Source organism: Choloepus didactylus, chromosome 18 (assembly GCF_015220235.1).
Source record: "Choloepus didactylus isolate mChoDid1 chromosome 18, mChoDid1.pri, whole genome shotgun sequence".
NCBI classification, from domain to species: domain Eukaryota; kingdom Metazoa; phylum Chordata; class Mammalia; order Pilosa; family Megalonychidae; genus Choloepus; species Choloepus didactylus.
The window spans coordinates 70,395,230-70,414,630 of record NC_051324.1 but is presented as its reverse complement, the minus strand read 5'-3'; the positions used below and the strand labels follow the sequence as shown (position 1 = coordinate 70,414,630).

The following is a 19,401-nucleotide window of genomic DNA, read 5'->3' as shown; positions in this document are numbered from 1 at the left end:
AATAAGGTCCTCTCGTGGCACCGGTTTTTTATTTTTTTTATTATATTTTTTAAAGATTTCTCTGGCTGCTGTGTGGAAGGTGGATTATAAGGGGCGAGAACGGAAGTAGGGAGACTAATTGGGAGGCAATTTCAGCCCAAACAAGAGATGATGGGGACTTGAACCAGGATGTTAGCTCTGGAGATGTTCAGAAGTGAATAGTTGTAGAATATTTTTAAGAGAGTTACCAGAGCTTATTGATGGATTGGATATCGAGGGGTCAGGAAAAGAGGAAGTGAAGGTAACTGCTAGTTTAGAGCTTGAGTATGAATAAATCACAATTTCTTTATCCAAGCTTGAGCTTGAACGTGGATGATAGTACCATTTGTTGAAATGGGAAGAAACTAGGAGGAGTAAAATAATGGAGAAGAGGCAGATGACAGGCTCTATTTTGGACGTGTTTAGTTTGAGAGGTCTGTTAGATATCTAAGTAGAAATACAAGTTTGGAGTTCAGCAGAGAGGTGAGGGCTGAGGATGTAAACTTGGCCGTGCCATGCATGTAGATGGTAAAGTCATGGGATTAGATGAGATTATCCAGGGAAACATCAGGATAAAAAAGATCTTGTTTCTCCTCCACCTTGCTGCCAAGAAAGGAAACTGAGAAGCAGCAGCTAGAAAAGTAGGAGGAAGCTGAGAGAAGAAAACATTTCAAGGAAGAGGGACAAGTTGGCCGTCAGAAGTTTCTGAGAGGCCTGATAATATGAGGCTAGAGAAGAGACCATTGGTTTTGGCAACAGGGAGGTCATTGGTGACATGTTTTCTAATTAAATTTAAAATTTTGAGATAATTGTAGATTCACATGCAATTGAAAGAAATAATACAGAGAGATTCACATGTACCCTTTACCCAGTTCCCCCTAATGGTAACATTTTGCAAAGCTATAGTACAGTGTCACAACCAGGAAATTGATGTTGAGATAGTCAACCCAAAAAACATTTCGGCACCACAGGGGTCCCCAATGTTGCCCTTTTATAGCCACACCACTTCTTCCCATCCCATCCCCACCTCCTTAACTTAACCCTGGCAACCACGAATCTTTTCTCCATTTCTGTAATTTTGTTATTTCAAGAATGTTAAATAAATGGACTTGTACTGTATGCAGCATTTTGGGACTGACTTTTTTTTCACTCAGCATAATTTTCTGGAGATCCATTAAGGTAGTTACATGTGTGAATAGTTTGTTCTTTTGTTATTGCTGAGGAATGGTCCATGGTATGGTTGGACCATAGTTTGTTTAACCATATGGGCTCTGGATTGTTTCCAGTTTCGGGCTATTAGAAATAAAGCTGCTGTAAGCATTTGTGTACATGTTTTTGTGTGAATATAAGACTTCATTTCTCTGGGATAAATGCCCAAGAGCGCCATGGCTGAGTTTTTTAAGAAGCTGCCAAATTGTCATCCAGTGTGGCTGTAATATTTTACATTCGCACTAGCAATGTATGAGTTTCTTCGCCAACATTTGGTGGTCTCACTATTTTAGCCATTCTGTTAGGTGTGCACTGATATCTCGTTGTTATTTTCATTTGCATCTTCCTAATGGCTAAAGATGCTCGTGTGCTTATTTGCCACCTTTAAGTCATCTTTAGTGATGTCTGTTCTTGTCCTTTACTTGTTTTCTAATTGGATTTTTTTAAAACTGTTGAATTTTGAAAGTTCTTTATATATTCTACATACTAGTCCTTTATTGCTTATGTCATTTGCAAGTGTTTTCTCCCAGTCTGTAGCTTTTCCTTTCATTCTCACTGTCTTACACAGAGCAAATTTTTTCTCATTTTTTAAAACTTTTATGTTTTGATAAATTTCAAGGTTATAGGAAGTTGGAAAAACAATACAAAACCAATACAGATAACTCTAATATACTGCCTACCAGGTACCCAGATTTACCAACTTGTAACGTTTTGCCACATTTGTTGTATCGTCCAATCGATGTCTATCTGTCATCTATCTAGTTATCTAATTTCTAAACATCTGAGAATAGGTTGCGTGTACAGCATGCTCCTCGAACACTTAGTACTTCCATGTACATTTCCTAAGAACAAGGATATTTGCTTCTGGAACCTCATTAAATACAGTTATCAAGTTCAGGCAATTTAACATTGATATAAAGCTTACAGCCCATAGCATGCTGCTTGAATACTTGGTACTTTCATGTACATTTCCTGAGCACAGGATATTCACTTCTAGAACCTCATTAAATACAGTTATCAAGTCCAAGCAATGTAACACAGATATAAAACATACAGCCTATATTCTTTTTTTTTTTCCTCCCAGTTCTCTCAATAATGTCCTTTTGGGCTTTTCCTCCTCCATTATTAGATCTAGTCCAGGATCATGTATTGCATTTAATTGTCATTGTCTTTTTCATCTCACTGTCTCTCTCTTCTTGCAGACATATATATCACATAACCTTTTCCCCTTTCAACCACTCCCAAGCACCTCAAAGGCACAGAGAGGCTAGAGAGGCTACACTACCACCCAAGGGCACACTTAGAGTGTGGAGGAGGAACAGGAACCCTGTCAGGCAGCGGACACCAGAGCCCAGGCTTATGACCACCACAGAGCAAAAATTTAAATTTTGAGGAAGTCTAATTTTTCCTTTTATGGCTTGTGCTTTTGAAGTGTCAAACCTAAAAACTCTTTGCCTAGTCCTAGATCCTGAAGATTATTTCCATGTATTTTTCTAAATGTTTTACATTTTTACATTTTATATTTAAGTAAGTCTGTGATCCATTTTGAGTTAATTTTTATATCACGTATCAGATTAGGTTGAGATTCATCTTTTTAGCCTATAGTTGTTCAGTTGCTCCAGCACCATTTGTCGAAAAGGATTTCTTTCTTCCATCAAATCACTTTTTTTTGAAGTTATGCTGTTCTCTCACTCTTTTTTTTAATGCAATTTTATTGAGATATATTGACACATCATATAATCCATCCAAAGTATACAATCGGTGGCTCACAGTATCATCATATAGTTGTGTTCATCACTGCAATCGATTTTAGAACATATTCGTTACTCTTAACAAAAAGAAAAAAATAAAAATAAAAACACAAAACATCCCATTCCCCTCATCCTCCCCCATTATTTATTTATTTATTTAGTCTTTATTTTATTATTCATCTGTCCATACATTGGATAAAGGGAGTATCAGTCACAAGGTTTTCACAATCACATGGTCACACAAGAAAAGCTGTTTACTTATACAATCGTCATCAAGCCATCAGATCACTTTTGCGGCTTTGTCAAAAATCAGTTATCTAGGCATATAGACATAATGTCTCTTTCTGGGTTGTTTGTTCTGTTCCACTGCTCTGGGAGTCTACCCCTCTGCCAATAGCACATAGTCTTGATTACTGTAGCTATATAGTAAGTTTTGAAATTGGATGGATTCCTTTCACTTTGTTCTTTTTCCAAATTGTTTTAGCTGTTCTAGTTCCTTTGCCTTTCCTTATACATTTTAGAATAATTTTGTCTATAGCTACAAAAAATCTTGCTGAGATTTTGATAGGAATTGTATTAAAAGTGTATATCAATTTGGGGAGAATTGACATCTTTACTAATTAGAGTCTTCCAGTCCGTGAACACATATGTCTCTCCTTTTGTTTAGATTGTCTTTGATTTTTTTTGATCAGCATTTTGTAGTTTTCAGTGTACAAGTCCTATACATGTTTTGCTGGATTTACATCTGTTTCTTTCCTTTTTTTTCTTTGTGAACAATTTAAAATGGTAAAGTGGTATTGTGTTTTTAACTTTGGTGTCATTGATGACATTTTAAGAACAGTTTGATTGAAGTAATAGGAATGGAAGCCTGGGTGGAGTGGATTGAGGAGGGAATGAGGTAAGGAAATAGAGGCAGCAGTTACAGAGTTGAATTAATTTTACCGTGAAGGAATCAGAGAAACTGGATGGTGCTTGAGGTGTGAGCATGAGGTCAAGGGAGAGTGTTTTCCATGTTTGTGCATGGTGTTTGTGTTTAAATAAAATGAATTCATGCTATACAGACCCTTTGGTAATTTGTATATTTCCCTTAACAGTGTAGCAGGGCTACCAGTTATACTTGATGTCCCTTAATTTGTTGAACTATTTCCCATTGGAGGAGCATGGTGGGTGATTGGTTTTTGTTTTTGTTTTAATCTACTTTTTTATTGCTCTAAGTTAGCACCTAATTACTGTGCTTGAGTCAAATGACCATTAGCTTAAGGATAAAAGTTGTTATATAGGAATGAACTATTAATTTACTGATTGTTGAGAGTGGTTCTACTCCAGGTTTTTCTTTACATAACAGATTTTTCACAGAAAATGTTACTCTGTAGGCTGACAGTTGTTAGTAAACATGTGCTTGTTATTATGTCCTTATATTAGGTGATGTAAATAGTCCTTAACTTGTCTTGCATAGTAACTGCATAGTAGTTGCTGCAATTCTTGCATAGTAACTGCTGCAACTAAAACGTATATGCTAACGTAGAGTATAGCTTCATTTTAACATGTGGTATCAGATATGATTTAGTGTTGGCTTAGTTTTTTATTTTGGCAACTGAAGTTGGACTACACTGGCATTCCATCTACTAGCAATCTCTTAACTAGCTCTTTGGGCAAAGATTATTAGTTATATAGACCTCATTCCATTCTCCTCCTCAAGGCGGGGGGGACTTTTCTTTCTTTTTTTTTTTTAAATGTTTTTCAACCATATAAGTTTAACATAAATCCCAAAGATAACTAAGCTTCATTAACATTCTGCACATATTTCCTTTTAGATTTTTTCCTTTATTAAAATAATTTTATTTGCATTTATTTAATTATAATTGAAATGGTGCAGCTTGTGTTTAAGAGCCTTTTGTATTTTTAAGCATGTTTTAGAAATTAAAATACAGAAAGTTATAAAAAATAAAACATGCCCATGTTCTTAATAGCCAGTGTAACTTTAAAAAAATTTTTTCCTCTGCAATTTTATTGAGATATATTCACATATCATACAATCATCCACAGTGTACAGTTATTCGCAGTATCATCATATAGTTGTGCATTTATCACCACAAACAGTCCTTGAACACGTTCATTACTCCAAAAAAAGATTTTAAATAAGAATAAAAATAAAAGTAAAAAGGTACACCCAAAACATCCTATCCCCTCCTATTATTCATTTACTTTTTGCTCCATTTTTCTACTCTTCTGTCCATACACTGGATAAAGGGAGTGTAAGCCAGAAGGTTTTCACAATCACACGGTCACACCGTATAAGCTGTATGGTTATACAGTCATTAGAAGTATAACTTTTTAAGTTGTCATATTTGACAAACCTGACAAAGGAAGCTAAGATCCCCTTTTGCCACCACCTTCCCGGCAAAATTCCTCCCTGGTAGTATCATGAGTTTGACATGTATCCTTCTAACCCATTTTTATGTCTTTACGTATTTACCAGATATTATTTTTGGTCTTCTGCTCTTTTTTATAAGTTTAGCCATACCGTATACGTAACTTTGTATCTCGCTTTTTTGTTGAATATTATATGTATTTTTCCATGTTTGTAAAAATGTTCCATAAACATAATTTTTATTAATTGTGTTATCTACTGTATAGTTATACCATAATTTCTTACTCCCCCAAGTTGGTTATTTAGATGGTAGCGATTTTTTTTTATCTTCATTTTATTGAGATATATTCACATACCACACAGTCATACAAAACAAATCGTACTTTCGATTGTTTACAGTACCATTACATAGTTGTACATTCTTCACCTAAATCAATCCTTGACACCTTCATTAGCACACACACAAAAATAACAAGAATAATAATTAAAGTGAAAAAGAACAATTGAAGTAAAAAAGAACACTGGGTACCTTTGTCTGTTTGTTTCCTTCCCCTATTTTTCTACTCATCCATCCATAAACTAGACAAAGTGGAGTGTGGTCCTTATGGCTTTCCCAATCCCATTGTCACCCCTCATAAGCTACATTTTTATACAACTGTCTTCGAGATTCATGGGTTCTGGGTTGTAGTTTGATAGTTTCAGGTATCCACCACCAGCTACCCCAATTCTTTGGAACCTAAAAAGAGTTGTCTAAAGTGTGCGTAAGAGTGCCCACCAGAGTGACCTCTCGGCTCGTTTTGGAATCTCTCTGCCACTGAAGCTTATTTCATTTCCTTTCACATCCCCCTTTTGGTCAAGAAGATGTTCTCCGTCCCACGATGCCGGGTCTACATTCCTCCCCGGGAGTCATATTCCACGTTGCCAGGGAGATTCACTCCCCTGGGTGTCTGATCCCACGTAGGGGGGAGGGCAGTGATTTCACCTTTCAAGTTGGCTTAGCCAGAGAGAGAGGGCCACATCTGAGCAACAAAGAGGCATTCCGGAGGAGGCTCTTAGGCACAACCATAGGGAGGCCTAGCCTCTCCTTTGCAGCAACCGTCTTCCCAAGGGTAAAACTTATGGTAGAGGGCTCAACCCATCAAACCACCAGTCCCCTATGTCTGTGGTCATGTTAGCAACCATGGAGGTGGGGTAGGCGAATACCCCTGCATTCTCCACAGGCTCCTCAAGGGGGCACTACATCTTTTCTTTTTTTCTTGTTTTTCTTTTTTTTTTTTTTTAACTTTCCCTTCTTTTTTAAATCAACTGTATGAAAAAAAAGTTAAAAAGAAAACAAACATACAATAAAAGAACATTTCAAAGAGACCATAACAAGGGAGTAAGAAAAAGACAACTAACCTAAGATAACTGCTTAACTTCCAACATGTTCCTACTTTACCCCAAGAAAGTTACCTAATATGGCAACATTTCTGTGAACCTGCCCCTACCACATCCATCAGAAACCAACAGACCACAGTCATTCCTGGGCATCCCCAGAACGCCAAATAGCTTATCTGTTCTTCTTGGATTACTGTTCCCCCTTCCTTAATTGCTCTCTAATGCTAGTTCCCCTACATTCTACATTATAAACCATTTGTTTTACATTTTTCAAAGTTCACATTAGTGGTAGCATATAATATTTCTCTTTTTGTGCCTGGCTTATTTCGCTCAGCATTATGTCTTCAAGGTTCATCCATGTTGTCATATGTTTCACGAGATCGTTCTTTCTTACTGCCGCGTAGTATTCCATCGTGTGTATATACCACATTTTATTTATCCACTCATCTGTTGAAGGACATTTGGGTTGTTTCCATCTCTTGGCAATTGTGAATAATGCTGCTATGAACATTGGCGTGCAGATATCTGTTCGTGTCACTGCTTTCCGACCTTCCGGGTATATACCGAGAAGTGCAATCGCTGGATCGAATGGTAACTCTATATCTAGTTTTCTAAAGAACTGCCAGACTGACTTCCAGAGTGGCTGAACCATTATACAGTCCCACCAACAATGAATAAGAGTTGCAATTTCTCCACATCCCCTCCAGCATTTGTAGTTTCCTGTTTGTTTAATGGCAGCCATTCTAACCGGTGTTAGATGGTATCTCATTGTGGTCTTAATTTGCATCTCTCTAATAGCTAGTGAAGCTGAACATTTTTTCATGTGTTACTTGGCCATTTGTATTTCCTCTTCAGAGAAATGTCTTTTCATATCTTTTGCCCATTTTATAATTGGGCCTTCTGTACTATTGTCATTGAGTTGTAGGATTTCTTTATATATGCAAGATATCAGTCTTTTGTCAGATACATGGTTTCCAAAAATTTTTTCCCATTGAGTTGGCTGCCTCTTTACCTTTTTGAGAAATTCCTTTGAGGTGCAGAAACTTCTAAGCTTGAGGAGTTCCCATTTATCTATTTTCTCTTTTGTTGCTTGTGCTTTGGGTGTAAAGTCTAGGAAGTGGCCGCCTAATACAAGGTCTTGAAGATGTTTTCCTACATTATCTTCTAGGAGTTTTATGGTACTTTCTTTTATATTGAGATCTTTGGTCCATTTTGAGTTAATTTTTGTGTAGGGGGTGAGGTAGGGGTCCTCTTTCATTCTTTTGGATATGGATATCCAACTCTCCCAGCCCCATTTGTTGAAAAGACCATTATGACTCAGTTCAGTGACTTTGGGGGCCTTATCAAAGATCAGTCGGCCATAGATCTGAGGGTCTATCTCTGAATTCTCAATTCGATTCCGTTGATCTATATGTCTATCTTTGTGCCAGTACCATGCTGTTTTGGCAACTGTGGCTTTATAATAAGTTTCAAAGTCAGGGAGTGTAAGTCCTCCCACTTCTTTTTTCTTTTTTAGAGTGTCTATAGCAATTCGAGGCATCTTCCCTTTCCAAATAAATTTGATAACTAGCTTTTCCAAGTCTGCAAAGTAGGTTGTTGGAATTTTGATTGGGATTGCATTGAATCTGTAGATGAGTTTGGGTAGAATTGATATCTTAATGACATTTAGCCTTCCTATCCATGAACATGGAATATTTTTCCATCTTTTAAGGTCCCCTTCTATTTCTTTTAGTAGAGTTATGTAGTTTTCTTTGTATAGGTCTTTTACATCTTTGGTTAAGTTTATTCCTAGGTACTTGATTTTTTTAGTTGCTGTTGAAAATGGTATCTTTTTCTTGAGTGTCTCTTCAGTTTGTTCATTTCTAGCATATAGAAACATTACTGACTTATGTGCATTAATCTTGTATCCCGCTACTTTGCTAAATTTGTTTATTAGCTCTAGTAGCTGTATCGTCGATTTCTCAGGGTTTTCTAGATATAAGATCATATCATCTGCAAACAATGAGAGTTTTACTTCTTCTTTTCCAATTTGGATGCCTTTTATTTCTTTGTCTTGCCTGATTGCCCTGGCTAGCACTTCCAGCACAATGTTGAATAACAGTGGTGACAGCGGGCATCCTTGTCTTGTTCCTGATCTTAGAGGGAAGGCTTTCAGTCTCTCACCGTTGAGTACTATGCTGGCTGTGGGTTTTTCATATATGCTCTTTATCATGTTGAGGAAGTGTCCTTCAGTTCCTACCTTTTGAAGTGTTTTTATCAAAAAGGGATGTTGGATTTTGTCAAATGCTTTTTCAGCATCTATTGAGATGATCAATTGATTTTTCCCTTTTGACTTGTTAATGTGTTGTAATACATTGATTGATTTTCTTATATTGAACCATCCTTGCATGCCTGGAATGAACCCCACTTGATCATGGTGTATGATTTTTTTAATGTGTCTTTGGATTCGATTTGCAAGTATTTTGTTGAGGATTTTTGCATCTATATTCATTAGGGAGATTGGCCGGTAGTTTTCCTTTTTTGTAGCATCTTTGCCTGGTTTTGGTATTAGATTGATGTTAGCTTCATAAAATGAGTTAGGTAGTGTTCCATTTTCTTCAATGTTTTGAAAGAGTTTGAGTAAGATTGGTGTCAATTCTTTCTGGAAAGTTTGGTAGAATTCCCCTGTGAAGCCGTCTGGCCCTGGGCATTTATTTGTGGGAAGATTTTTGATGACTGATTGGATCTCTTTGCTTGTGATGGGTTAATTGAGGTCTTCTATTTCTTCTCTGGTCAGTCTAGGTTGTTCATACGTTTCCAGGAAATTGTCCATTTCTTCTACATTATCCAGTTTGTTGCCATACAGTTGTTCATAATATCCTCTTATAGTTTTTTTAATTTCTTCAGGATCTGCAGTTATGTCACCGTTTTCATTCATTATTTTGTTTATATGGGTCTTCTCTCTTTTTGATTTTGTCAGTCTAGCTAGGGGCTTGTCAATCTTGTTGATCTTCTCAAAGAACCAACTTTTGGTGATATTTATCCTCTCTATTGTTTTTTTATTCTCTATGTCATTTATTTCTGCTTTAATCCTTGTTATTTCTTTTCTTCTACTTAGTTTAGGATTGGTTTGCTGTTCATTTTCTCGCTTCTTCAGTTGATCCATTAGTTCTTTGATTTTGGCTCTTTCTTCCTTTTTAATATATGCATTTAGTGCTATAAATTTCCCCCTTAGCACTGCTTTTGCTGCATCCCATAGGTTTTGGTATGTTGTGTTCTCATTTTCATTCGTCTCTATATATTTAGCAATTTCTCTTGCTATTTCTTCTTTAACCCACTGATTGTTTAGGAGTGTGTTGTTTAACCTCCAGGTATTTGTGAATTTTCTAAGTCTCTGATGGTTATTGACTTCTAATTGTATTCCGTTGTGGTCAGAGAATGTGCTTTGAATAATTTCAATCTTTTTAAATTTATTGAGGCTTGTTTTATGTCCCAGCATATGATCTATTCTGGAGAAAGTTCCATGAGCACTAGAAAAGTATGTGTATCCTGGTGATTTGGGATGTAATGTCCTGTATATTTCTGTTAAATCTAATTCATTTATCAGATTGTTTAGGTTTTCAATTTCCTTATTGGTCTTCTGTCTGGTTGATCTATCTATAGGAGAGAGTGATGTGTTGAAGTCTCCCACAATTATTGTGGAAACATCAATTGCTTCCTTTAGTTTTGCCAATGTTTCTCTCATGTATTTTGTGGCACCTTGATTGGGTGCATAGACATTTACGATTGTTATTTCTTCTTGCTGAATTGCCCCTTTTATTAGTATGTAGTGGCCTTCTTTGTCTCTCAAAACATCCCTGCATTTAAAGTCTATTTTATCTGAGATTAATATTGCTACACCTGCTTTCTTTTGGCTGTAGCTTGCATGAAATATTTTTTTCCATCCTTTCACTTTCAGTTTCTTTGTGTCCCTGTGTCTAAGATGAGTCTCTTGTATGCAACATATTGATGGTTCATTTTTTTTTATCCATTCTGCGAATCTATATCTTTTAATTGGGGAGTTTAATCCATGTACATTCAACGTTATAACCGTGAAGGCATTTCTTGAATCAGCCATCTTATCCTTTGGTTTATGTTTGTCATATTTTCCCCCTCTGTCTATTAATATCCTTTATTGTACCCATACCGAATCTCTTTAGTACTGAACCTTTCTCCAAGTCTCTCTGTCCTTTCTTTGTTTCTCTGTCTGTAGGGCTCCCTTGAGTATCTCCAGTAGGGCAGGTCTCTTGTTAGCAAATTCTCTCAGCATTTGTTTGTCTGTGAAAAATTTAAGCTCTCCCTCAAATTTGAAGGAGAGCTTTGCTGGATAAAGTATTCTTGGCTGGAAATTTTTCTCATTCAGAATTTTAAATATATCGTGCCACTGCCTTCTCGTCTCCATGGTGGCTGCTGAGTAGTCACTACTTAGTCTTATGCTGTTTCCTTTGTATGTGGTGAATTGCTTTTCTCTTGCTGCTTTCAGAACTTGCTCCTTCTCTTCCGTGTTTGACAGTGTGATCAGTATATGTCTCGGAGTGGGTTTATTTGGATTTATTCTATTTGGAGTTCGCTGAGCATTTATGATTTGTGTATTTATGTTGTTTAGAAGATTTGGGAAGTTTTCCCCAACAATTTCTTTGAATACTCTTCCTAGACCTTTACCCTTTTCTTCCCCTTCTGGGACACCAATGAGTCTTATATTTGGACGTTTCATATTATCTATCATATCCCTGAGGTCCATTTCGATTTTTTCAATTTTTTTCCCCATTCTTTCTTTTATGCTTTCATTTTCCATTCTGTCATCTTCCAGGTCACTGATTCGTTGTTCAACTTCCTCTAGTCTTGTACTATGAGTGTCCAGAATCTTTTTAATTTGGTCAACAGTTTCTTTAATTTCCATAAGATCATCCATTTTTTTATTTAGTCTTGCAATGTCTTCTTTATGCTCTTCTAGGGTCTTCTTGATTTCCTTTGTATCCCATACTATGGTCTCATTGTTCATCTTTAGTTCTTTGAGTAGCTGCTCTAGGTGCTGTGTCTCTTCTGGTCTTTTGATTTGGGTGCTTGGGCTTGGGTTATCCATATCGTCTGGTTTTTTCATATGCTTTATAATTTTCTGTTGTTTTTGGCCTCGTGGCATTTGCTGAACTTGATAGGGTTCTTTTAGGATTTGTAGACCAATTGAAGTCCTTATCTCTAATTTATCAGATCTACAGCTTCGTGGAGTACACTTTCTCTAACTAACCAGCAGGTGGCGTCCACAAGCCACCTGTTCTCCACAAGCCAGTTCTCCCCTGCTTAGCCTTTTTGGTGAGTGGGGGAGTGAGTCTTGTGGGGTCCAATTGGTGTACCAAGCTTGCGTGTGTAGTTGGTGTTGCCTGCCCTGTATATGGGGCGTGTTTCTGGGCAGTCAGGGAGGGGGGGTGGCCCTAACAATCCAATCTCCCTGGTGATCCTAGAGTTTTAAAGCTGCTGCAATAGTCTAATCCTTCAGTTCAGTCCTGCCACAGTTTGTCTCTGCCACTGACCCACAAGTCCTTGGTATTGGCGTATGGCTCCTGAGACTTGCAAGTGGGCCCCTCTTCCAGGCTGTGCACCCCAGGTCCTCTGTTGAGGGATGACTGTGCTATGTCACAGGTGAGTGCCGTCCCCCCAGGGCAGTTCTGGGCTGCTGGGCTGTGTAGGGAGGCTCCCAGTCTGCTGAAATGATGGCTGAATGGGGCTTTGTTAATTCACACTGCTCCACCTTCCCAACTCTGGGACAATCAGCTGAGGTTGCAGGGAAGGCTAATAATGTCCACGCCCAGTTTTGTGGTGTGTGCCTGTTATTTGAAGCACTTCCGTCACCCTGGGTTGTCTGGGGCAGCTCTGGGCTATGGGGCTGGCAATGGGCAGGAGTGTTTCCTGTCCACCAGGATGATGGCTGTGAGCGGACACCCCCCTTTTCTTGGGAAGTTGTGGTGTTTAGTGAATTTTCTCAGCCACTGGATTATTGCCTTTTGTCTCAGAGCTCTCTTAGTTCTGCTCTTGACTTGACCTGCCCAAATTGCAAGTCTTTGAAGCTTTCTGTATTGCGCTTCTTAGAGTACTTGTTTTAGAAAAAGAAAAAAGGATTAAAAAAAAAAAAAAAAAGGGCCCTCCTCAGAGATCTAATGGGTTATTGAAATGCTAAGAGACAAAGCAACCAGGGCCATTAAGGAAAGGTCCACAGGGCAGAGAGATCAGCTTTTCTTCGGGATTTGCATATGCGCCTCAGGGCCTGAGCTCTGCCCTTCCCCTTTCTGTGTTCACCAGAACTCCAAAAATCCTCCGCTTTTATTTTGGAGTTTTTCGTGTTGTTTTTTTTCTATGCCTGTCTCCTCTCTGCTGGGCTGGCTGCTCTCAGATTCTCTGGTGTCTGGTCTCAGTCTATCTATGGTTGGAGTTTGGATCAGTAGAATGAGTTTCCGATAAGGGCTGCCACTGGAGTTCTCCCTTCTCCTTCCCGGAGCTGACAGCCCCTCCTCCCACGGGACTGAGCCTGGCAGGGAGGGGCGCGGGTCCCCTGGCCGCAAAAACTTACAGATTTCGCTGATCTCAGCAGTTCCACGTTTTCATGAGTGTTGTATGAAGTATGCCCAAAGTCAGATTGCTCTGTGGTGTCCAGTCCACGCAGTTCCTGGCTTTCTACCTACTTTCCTGGAGGAGTAACTAAAACATACAGCTCACCAGTCCGCCATCTTGCCCCGCCTCCCTCTGTAGCGATTTTGTTGGTTTTAAAATTGTGTTCCCATGAGTCTCTATTCCTATCTCTTTGTATTTCTGATTATTTCTTCATTGTAGAGTAGTATGGAAGTAGACTCTTAGCTGAGGGAATAAGAATATTTTTAAAGATCTTGATAAATGCATTCATATTGCCAGAAAATATTTTATGAATTTGTATGTCTGCCCATATTGAATGAGGGTTCCACTTAATTTTTATGAAAAAAGATAAGTGATAAAGTTGATATTAGGAATTGAGGGAAAAATCTGGTTCGTAGATTTAACCCGGATTATTATTTTTCCTTTTTAACAAGCTGTTCAAGTGGTAGTTTTAAGGCTAAGATGCTGTAGTTTCATTTAAATATGATTTTCTATTATAAATTATATGTTATATTATTTTGATTTAAGGGTTGGTAAAATTTTTTATGTATTTTTTTTACTCTTGTTTAGTCAGAATACATTTATTAAACATTTATGTGCTAGGCACTGTGCCAGGGCATTGGAGGGAAGTTTAAAATAAGATCATCCCTGCATTAAAGGAGTTTATAATCTAGTGGGGGGCCAGTAGTATAATGTAGTACTTACGGGAGAAGTAAGAATGCACACGTGTTCATGAGCACAGAGGAGAGGACGGCTTCACCCAAGAGCTAATGTTTATGTTGTGTCTTGTTGATATTGTAATTGTCCTGCTCATTTTTTTCCAGCATGTTTGCAGTTCTTTTCTCCATGTCTTTGCTGTTATCACAGTCTCCTCCAGGATGCATGCCCCTTTCTCTCCTTTCCATACTTCAGCGTCCTGCTCATTCTTTCAAGGCCCAGCCAAAGGTGTTAAAAAGAAGACGATGTTTACTCACGTCCTTTCCATTCAATTTGACATTTGCCTTATTTTCTTGGCTGCCATTTTATCTGCATGATCCTTCCCAGCCAGAGTGTGAGTCCTTGCGAATGGGGACTGTGCCCTGTCTCTGTGTTTTCTGTAATGCCAGTCATATTGCCCTGCATGCTTTGATCGTTCAATAAATGTTTGCAAGATGAGGTGTGGTATATACAGTAACCATGAGAAAAAGACTCCAGACCTTTGGCCTATTACACAATTTACTATTAAAATATTATCACCTTAGCTGAATCATTTTTGTTTGTGGTTTCCTTACAGGGGCTACTGTTCCCGTAGACAAAGACGTCTCCGAAAAACACTCAACTTCAAAATGGGGAATAGACACAAATTCACTGGGAAAAAAGTTACTGAAGATCTTCTGACCGATAACAGGTATTGACTGTTTCAGTGCTAGATACTGACTAATCTTGATACGTTTTTCGAACACTTTGAATGTTGCAAACGTTGTGCCCAACTCTGTAAACTCTTTAAATTTCTTGTGTGATTCTTTCAGCAACTTTATGGGATAGGCATTTTTATGACTGCTCCATTGTAAGATGAGGAAACTGAAGCTCAAAGTAGTCTGTGGTAGTATGGTAAATGTTAAAATCAATGATTAGGCCCTAATCACTGATAAGGTAAGGTTTCCATCATGCAGATTTCACTAAGTGCTTAAGTCAACCAGTCTTATGTGAAATCTGGCTGTGTGTAAATTATTACCAAAGAGGTCCGTATTTCAGTATTGTATACACCAGTTCTTAACATTTGCTAAAGGATTAATCTGTTCAGCAACATGTATTGATAATCTATGGTCAGTTTCCCAAACTGCACCCTACAGGCCAAATTGGTCATCCTGCTACCTATTTTTTTTTGTTTGTTTTAACATTTTTTATTGTGAAATGTAATATATATACAGATAAGTGAAAACTTTCAAAGTACAATTTAATAAGTAGTTAGCAAATTTCAAAGATTGTTATGGGTTATAGTTCCACAATTTCAGTTATTTCCTTATTGTGAAATGTAACATATATATGGAAAGGTGATAACTGTCAAAGTCCAATTTAACAAGTAGCTATAGGGCAAATTTCAAAGAATGTTATGGGTTAAAGTTCCACTATTTCAGTTATTTTCTTCTAGCTATTCTAGTACCCTCGCAACTAAAAAATAAACAAACAAACAAACAAACAAATAAATAAATAAAAGCATTCATATAAAGACTCAGAATTTGTAATCCTTTGTTAAATCTTATCTTGTCTGTTGCTACCCCTTCCTCTCATTTAATCACTTTCTCAATCTTCAGGGATGTCTAGGCAGTGCCATCCTAACTTGTTCATATTAAAAAGGGATCTCGACATTATGGGAAAGGGGGACATATCTGGTTGATGTTCTTGAAGAGGCTATTGCTTCTGGGTTTGGGGACTTATCTGGCATAGGAACACTCTGGAGGATTTAAGTTTCTGAAAAATAAACTTAGTGAGTGAAACTTTTATGGAGTCTCAGGGACCAAGGTATTCTTTAGGGTTTTCGGGACTATTGATTTGTGCTTCTCCTACCGTGCCACTTGTTTTTATACATAGTTTTTTGGGACTCGGCCACACCCATTTGTTTAGGTATTGTTTATGACTACTTTTGCACTGCAGTACAGAGTAGTTATGGCAGAGACCACCACATGGCCTGCAAAGCCTAAAATATTCACTACTGGATCCTTTACAGAAAATGTTTGCTGCCCCCTGGTCTAGTTTATGGCCACGGCTGAGCTAGATGCCATATTGTATCTAAAAGAGAAAAGAGACATAGTTCTTGAACCCCGTTTACTGTGGTCTTATTGAAAGATGTTGGTCAGCATATAAAACCAGGGAACACTTGAAGATAGCAAAAATGCTACATTGTGTATCATTTACTCTTTAGAATTCTGAAGTCTTAGAAGGGAGAGGTTAGCTTGGGTGTATTTGACGGGGAATGCAGGGAGCCTGTATGGAGGAGGCTGGGCCTTGAAGAATTCAGGAGAGGAAGACATTCTTTGTCAGGGGAAACAGCCTACAATGGTGTCTGTCAGTGCACTGTAGAAACTGTGAAGCTCTGGACAGTTGTTAGCTGCTGCTCAAGTGTTGAAGAGACTTTGAGTTCAGGTGTTGAAGAAGACTGGAGCGTGGAGATAGTGATGGGAATTGGCGGGATGCATATTTTAAACATGATGAGATCAATTTAGGACGAGTCAGAAACTAAGGAAATCTGGATTCACTTATGATAGAGAAATCCTTTATTTTGGAGTGACAAGGTCAAGCTGTAGTTTAAGGAAGATTAATCTAGGCATAGTTTAAAGAAAGATTCACCAGGATAATAATAATGGTAACAACAATAATAGTAATAATAAGGTAGCTAACTTATTGAGACCTCAATAACAGGAGATTGAGGCACAGAAAGGTTAGTCCTTTGCCTAGAGTGACACAGCCAGTAGGTGATGGTACTGGGATTCCCACCCAGGCATTCTAGCTCTAGAGCCTTTGTCTTAAGCACTTCAATGTTCTGCCTCTTCAGGATTTGGTTTCTCACAGGGTTGGGATGAAGGAGGTACTGATTCAAAAATGAGGCTAGAGCATGCCTGGCCTGCTGTGGTTTGATAAAATTTTGTATAGGTCAAGATCTGGGTCTGCCAAGTTTGTGGTGGTAGCAGGCTTCTCAGTGAGATGCCTCCAGTCGGTGATTAGAAACCTGAGGTGGAGCCTGAGCCAGGGCAGGGATGGGGGCGGGGGATCAGATGTTGACTTGGAAGTCATGTTTGGGGCTGTGAAGAAGAGTAGTTTGGAGCCAGGAGAGGACAGAGAGAGCTGACCATGCACCTCAGGGAATCTATCTGAGTTTGATGCTGCTGGCCTTTACTGTTCATTTCTCTCTGTTTGTTCCAGATACTTGCTTTTGGTTCTGATGGATGCTGAAAGAGCCTGGAGCTATGCCATGCAGCTCAAGCAGGAAGCCAACACTGAACCCCGAAAACGGTTTCATTTGTTGTCTCGCCTATGCAAAGCCGTGAAGCACGCAGAGGAACTGGAACGTTTGTGTGAGAGCAATCGGGTGGATGCCAAGACCAAGTTAGAGGCTCAGGTTAGCGTCTTAGCATCCAGCTTTGCTTTATTATGGAGATTAGAGGATGTGACTTTAAAAGAAAACCACAGTTAAACAGAACAGAGTCTCCTACATTATTAATTGACAGTTGGGAGAGGGCAAAAAAGTCTGATCTTACTTTGAAAAGGTGAAGTTGGTGTATCTTGCTCTTGAGCTCCTGGTTTTTGATAATTAACTCTAACTTTGCAAGAAAGGTCATGCTTCTTTTGATAATATAGATGAAAAGCTTGCATCCTATACTTGGGAAACTTCACAAAATAAATAATGTTTTATGAAAAGAATTTTTTTAAAATGAGATAATGGATATTACAGTTTTATATTTTACTTTTGATGCATACATTATAGCCCAGAAGTTAAGAAATGTAAGTTAAGTAAAATGAAGAAAACAAATTTCCTTTATTTTGAATCTCTGTCCTGAGAAGTAAATGAATAACGAATTACCTATGTGTCACATGTTATTAGTTAAATAACCTTTTCTCATTTAAAATCAACCTGAATGTCTCTATATTTTTGCTGTCAAAGTTAGTAGCAAGTAGAGGAATAGGGAGCTGAAGCACTAGTTCTTCAGTTTTGAAGCAGTTCCTCTTTTCCCTGTTGCTTTGTAGGCATACACGGCTTACCTCTCAGGAATGTTGCGTTTTGAACATCAGGAATGGAAAGCTGCCATTGAGGCTTTTAACAAATGCAAGTGAGTCCTCCTGCCTGAAAGCTGGGACCAGTTTTAATTATTGGTATTTAAATTCACACTATAGTGTTTTAGTTTGCTAAAGCTGACGAAATGTAATATACCAGAAATAAATACACATTTGTGTATACCAGAAATGGACTGGCTTTTAACAATGGGGATTTATTAGTTTATAAGTTTATAGTTCTAAGGACATAAAAATGTCCAAATTAAGGCATCAATAGGACGATACCTTCTCCCCAAAAACCAGCTACCAGCGATCCAGAGCTCTCCTTTCCCATGGCCAGGCATATGGGAACATCTGCCAAAACCCTTTCTTTCCCGGATTTCGCTTCTGGCGTCAGTGGCCTCCTCTCTGAGCTTCTGTGTGTTTTTCTCTTTTAGCTTCTGTCTCTCTCAGCTTCTCTGGTCCCCTTTTTCTGTGTTGTTCATCCTCTTATGAAGGATTCCTGTAAGAGGATTAAGACCTACCTTGAATAAGTTTGAAAAGGTGAAGTTGGTGTCTCTTGCTCTTGAGCTCTTGGTTTTTGATAATTAGTGCTAACTTTGAAAGAAAGGTCATGCTTCTTTTGATAATATAGACGAAAACACTTAGAATATTAAGTGAAAAAACTGTTTTTTCCTATATATTTTCCTATACTTGGGAAACGTCACAAAATAAGAAATAATGTTTTTTGAAATGAATTTTTAAAAAAGATAGTGGATATTGCAGTTTTATATTTTAATTTTAAATATATCTTGACTGAAATAACCTAATTAAAGGGTCCAACCCACAATAGGTCTACACCCATAGGAATGGATTAAAAGAACATGATCTCTTCTGGGGTACATATAGCCTGGAAACCATCACATGTATGAAAGTTAGAATGTGTTTTTTTGTTGTTGTTGTTCCTAGGGAAATGTTGATTTTTCTCTTTCATCCTCAGACCTACTAATTCTGGTATTTGGTAGAAGAGCATCAGAGGGCTGTGTTTTGTTTTTAGCCACTGCATTCCTTTAAAAGTTTTGTTTTGTTTTTTGTTTTTTGGTTTTTTTAAAAGGCTGTTAAGAAAACCGGTATTTCTTTTCCTGACAGAACCATCTATGAGAAGCTAGCCAGTGCTTTCACAGAAGAGCAGGCTGTGCTGTACAACCAGCGTGTGGAGGAGATCTCACCCAACATCCGCTACTGTGCATATAACATTGGTGAGCAGGGCTGAGGTGGCACACTTGGTTTGAGCATTGACAGTTTGCT

General features: G+C 38.1%; 1 protein-coding gene across 1 annotated transcript in view; it reads left to right on the top strand.

Annotated features, from left to right (window-relative positions):
* Positions 1–19,401, top strand: part of SRP68 (signal recognition particle 68) — a 60,299-nt gene that overhangs the window by 9,041 nt on the left and 31,857 nt on the right. The window contains exons 3-6 of the mRNA XM_037809279.1: positions 14,639–14,752; positions 17,266–17,461; positions 18,088–18,170; positions 19,243–19,352. Of these exons, the coding sequence (XP_037665207.1) occupies positions 14,639–14,752; positions 17,266–17,461; positions 18,088–18,170; positions 19,243–19,352 (503 nt within the window). The remainder of the gene's footprint in view (positions 1–14,638; positions 14,753–17,265; positions 17,462–18,087; positions 18,171–19,242; positions 19,353–19,401) is intronic.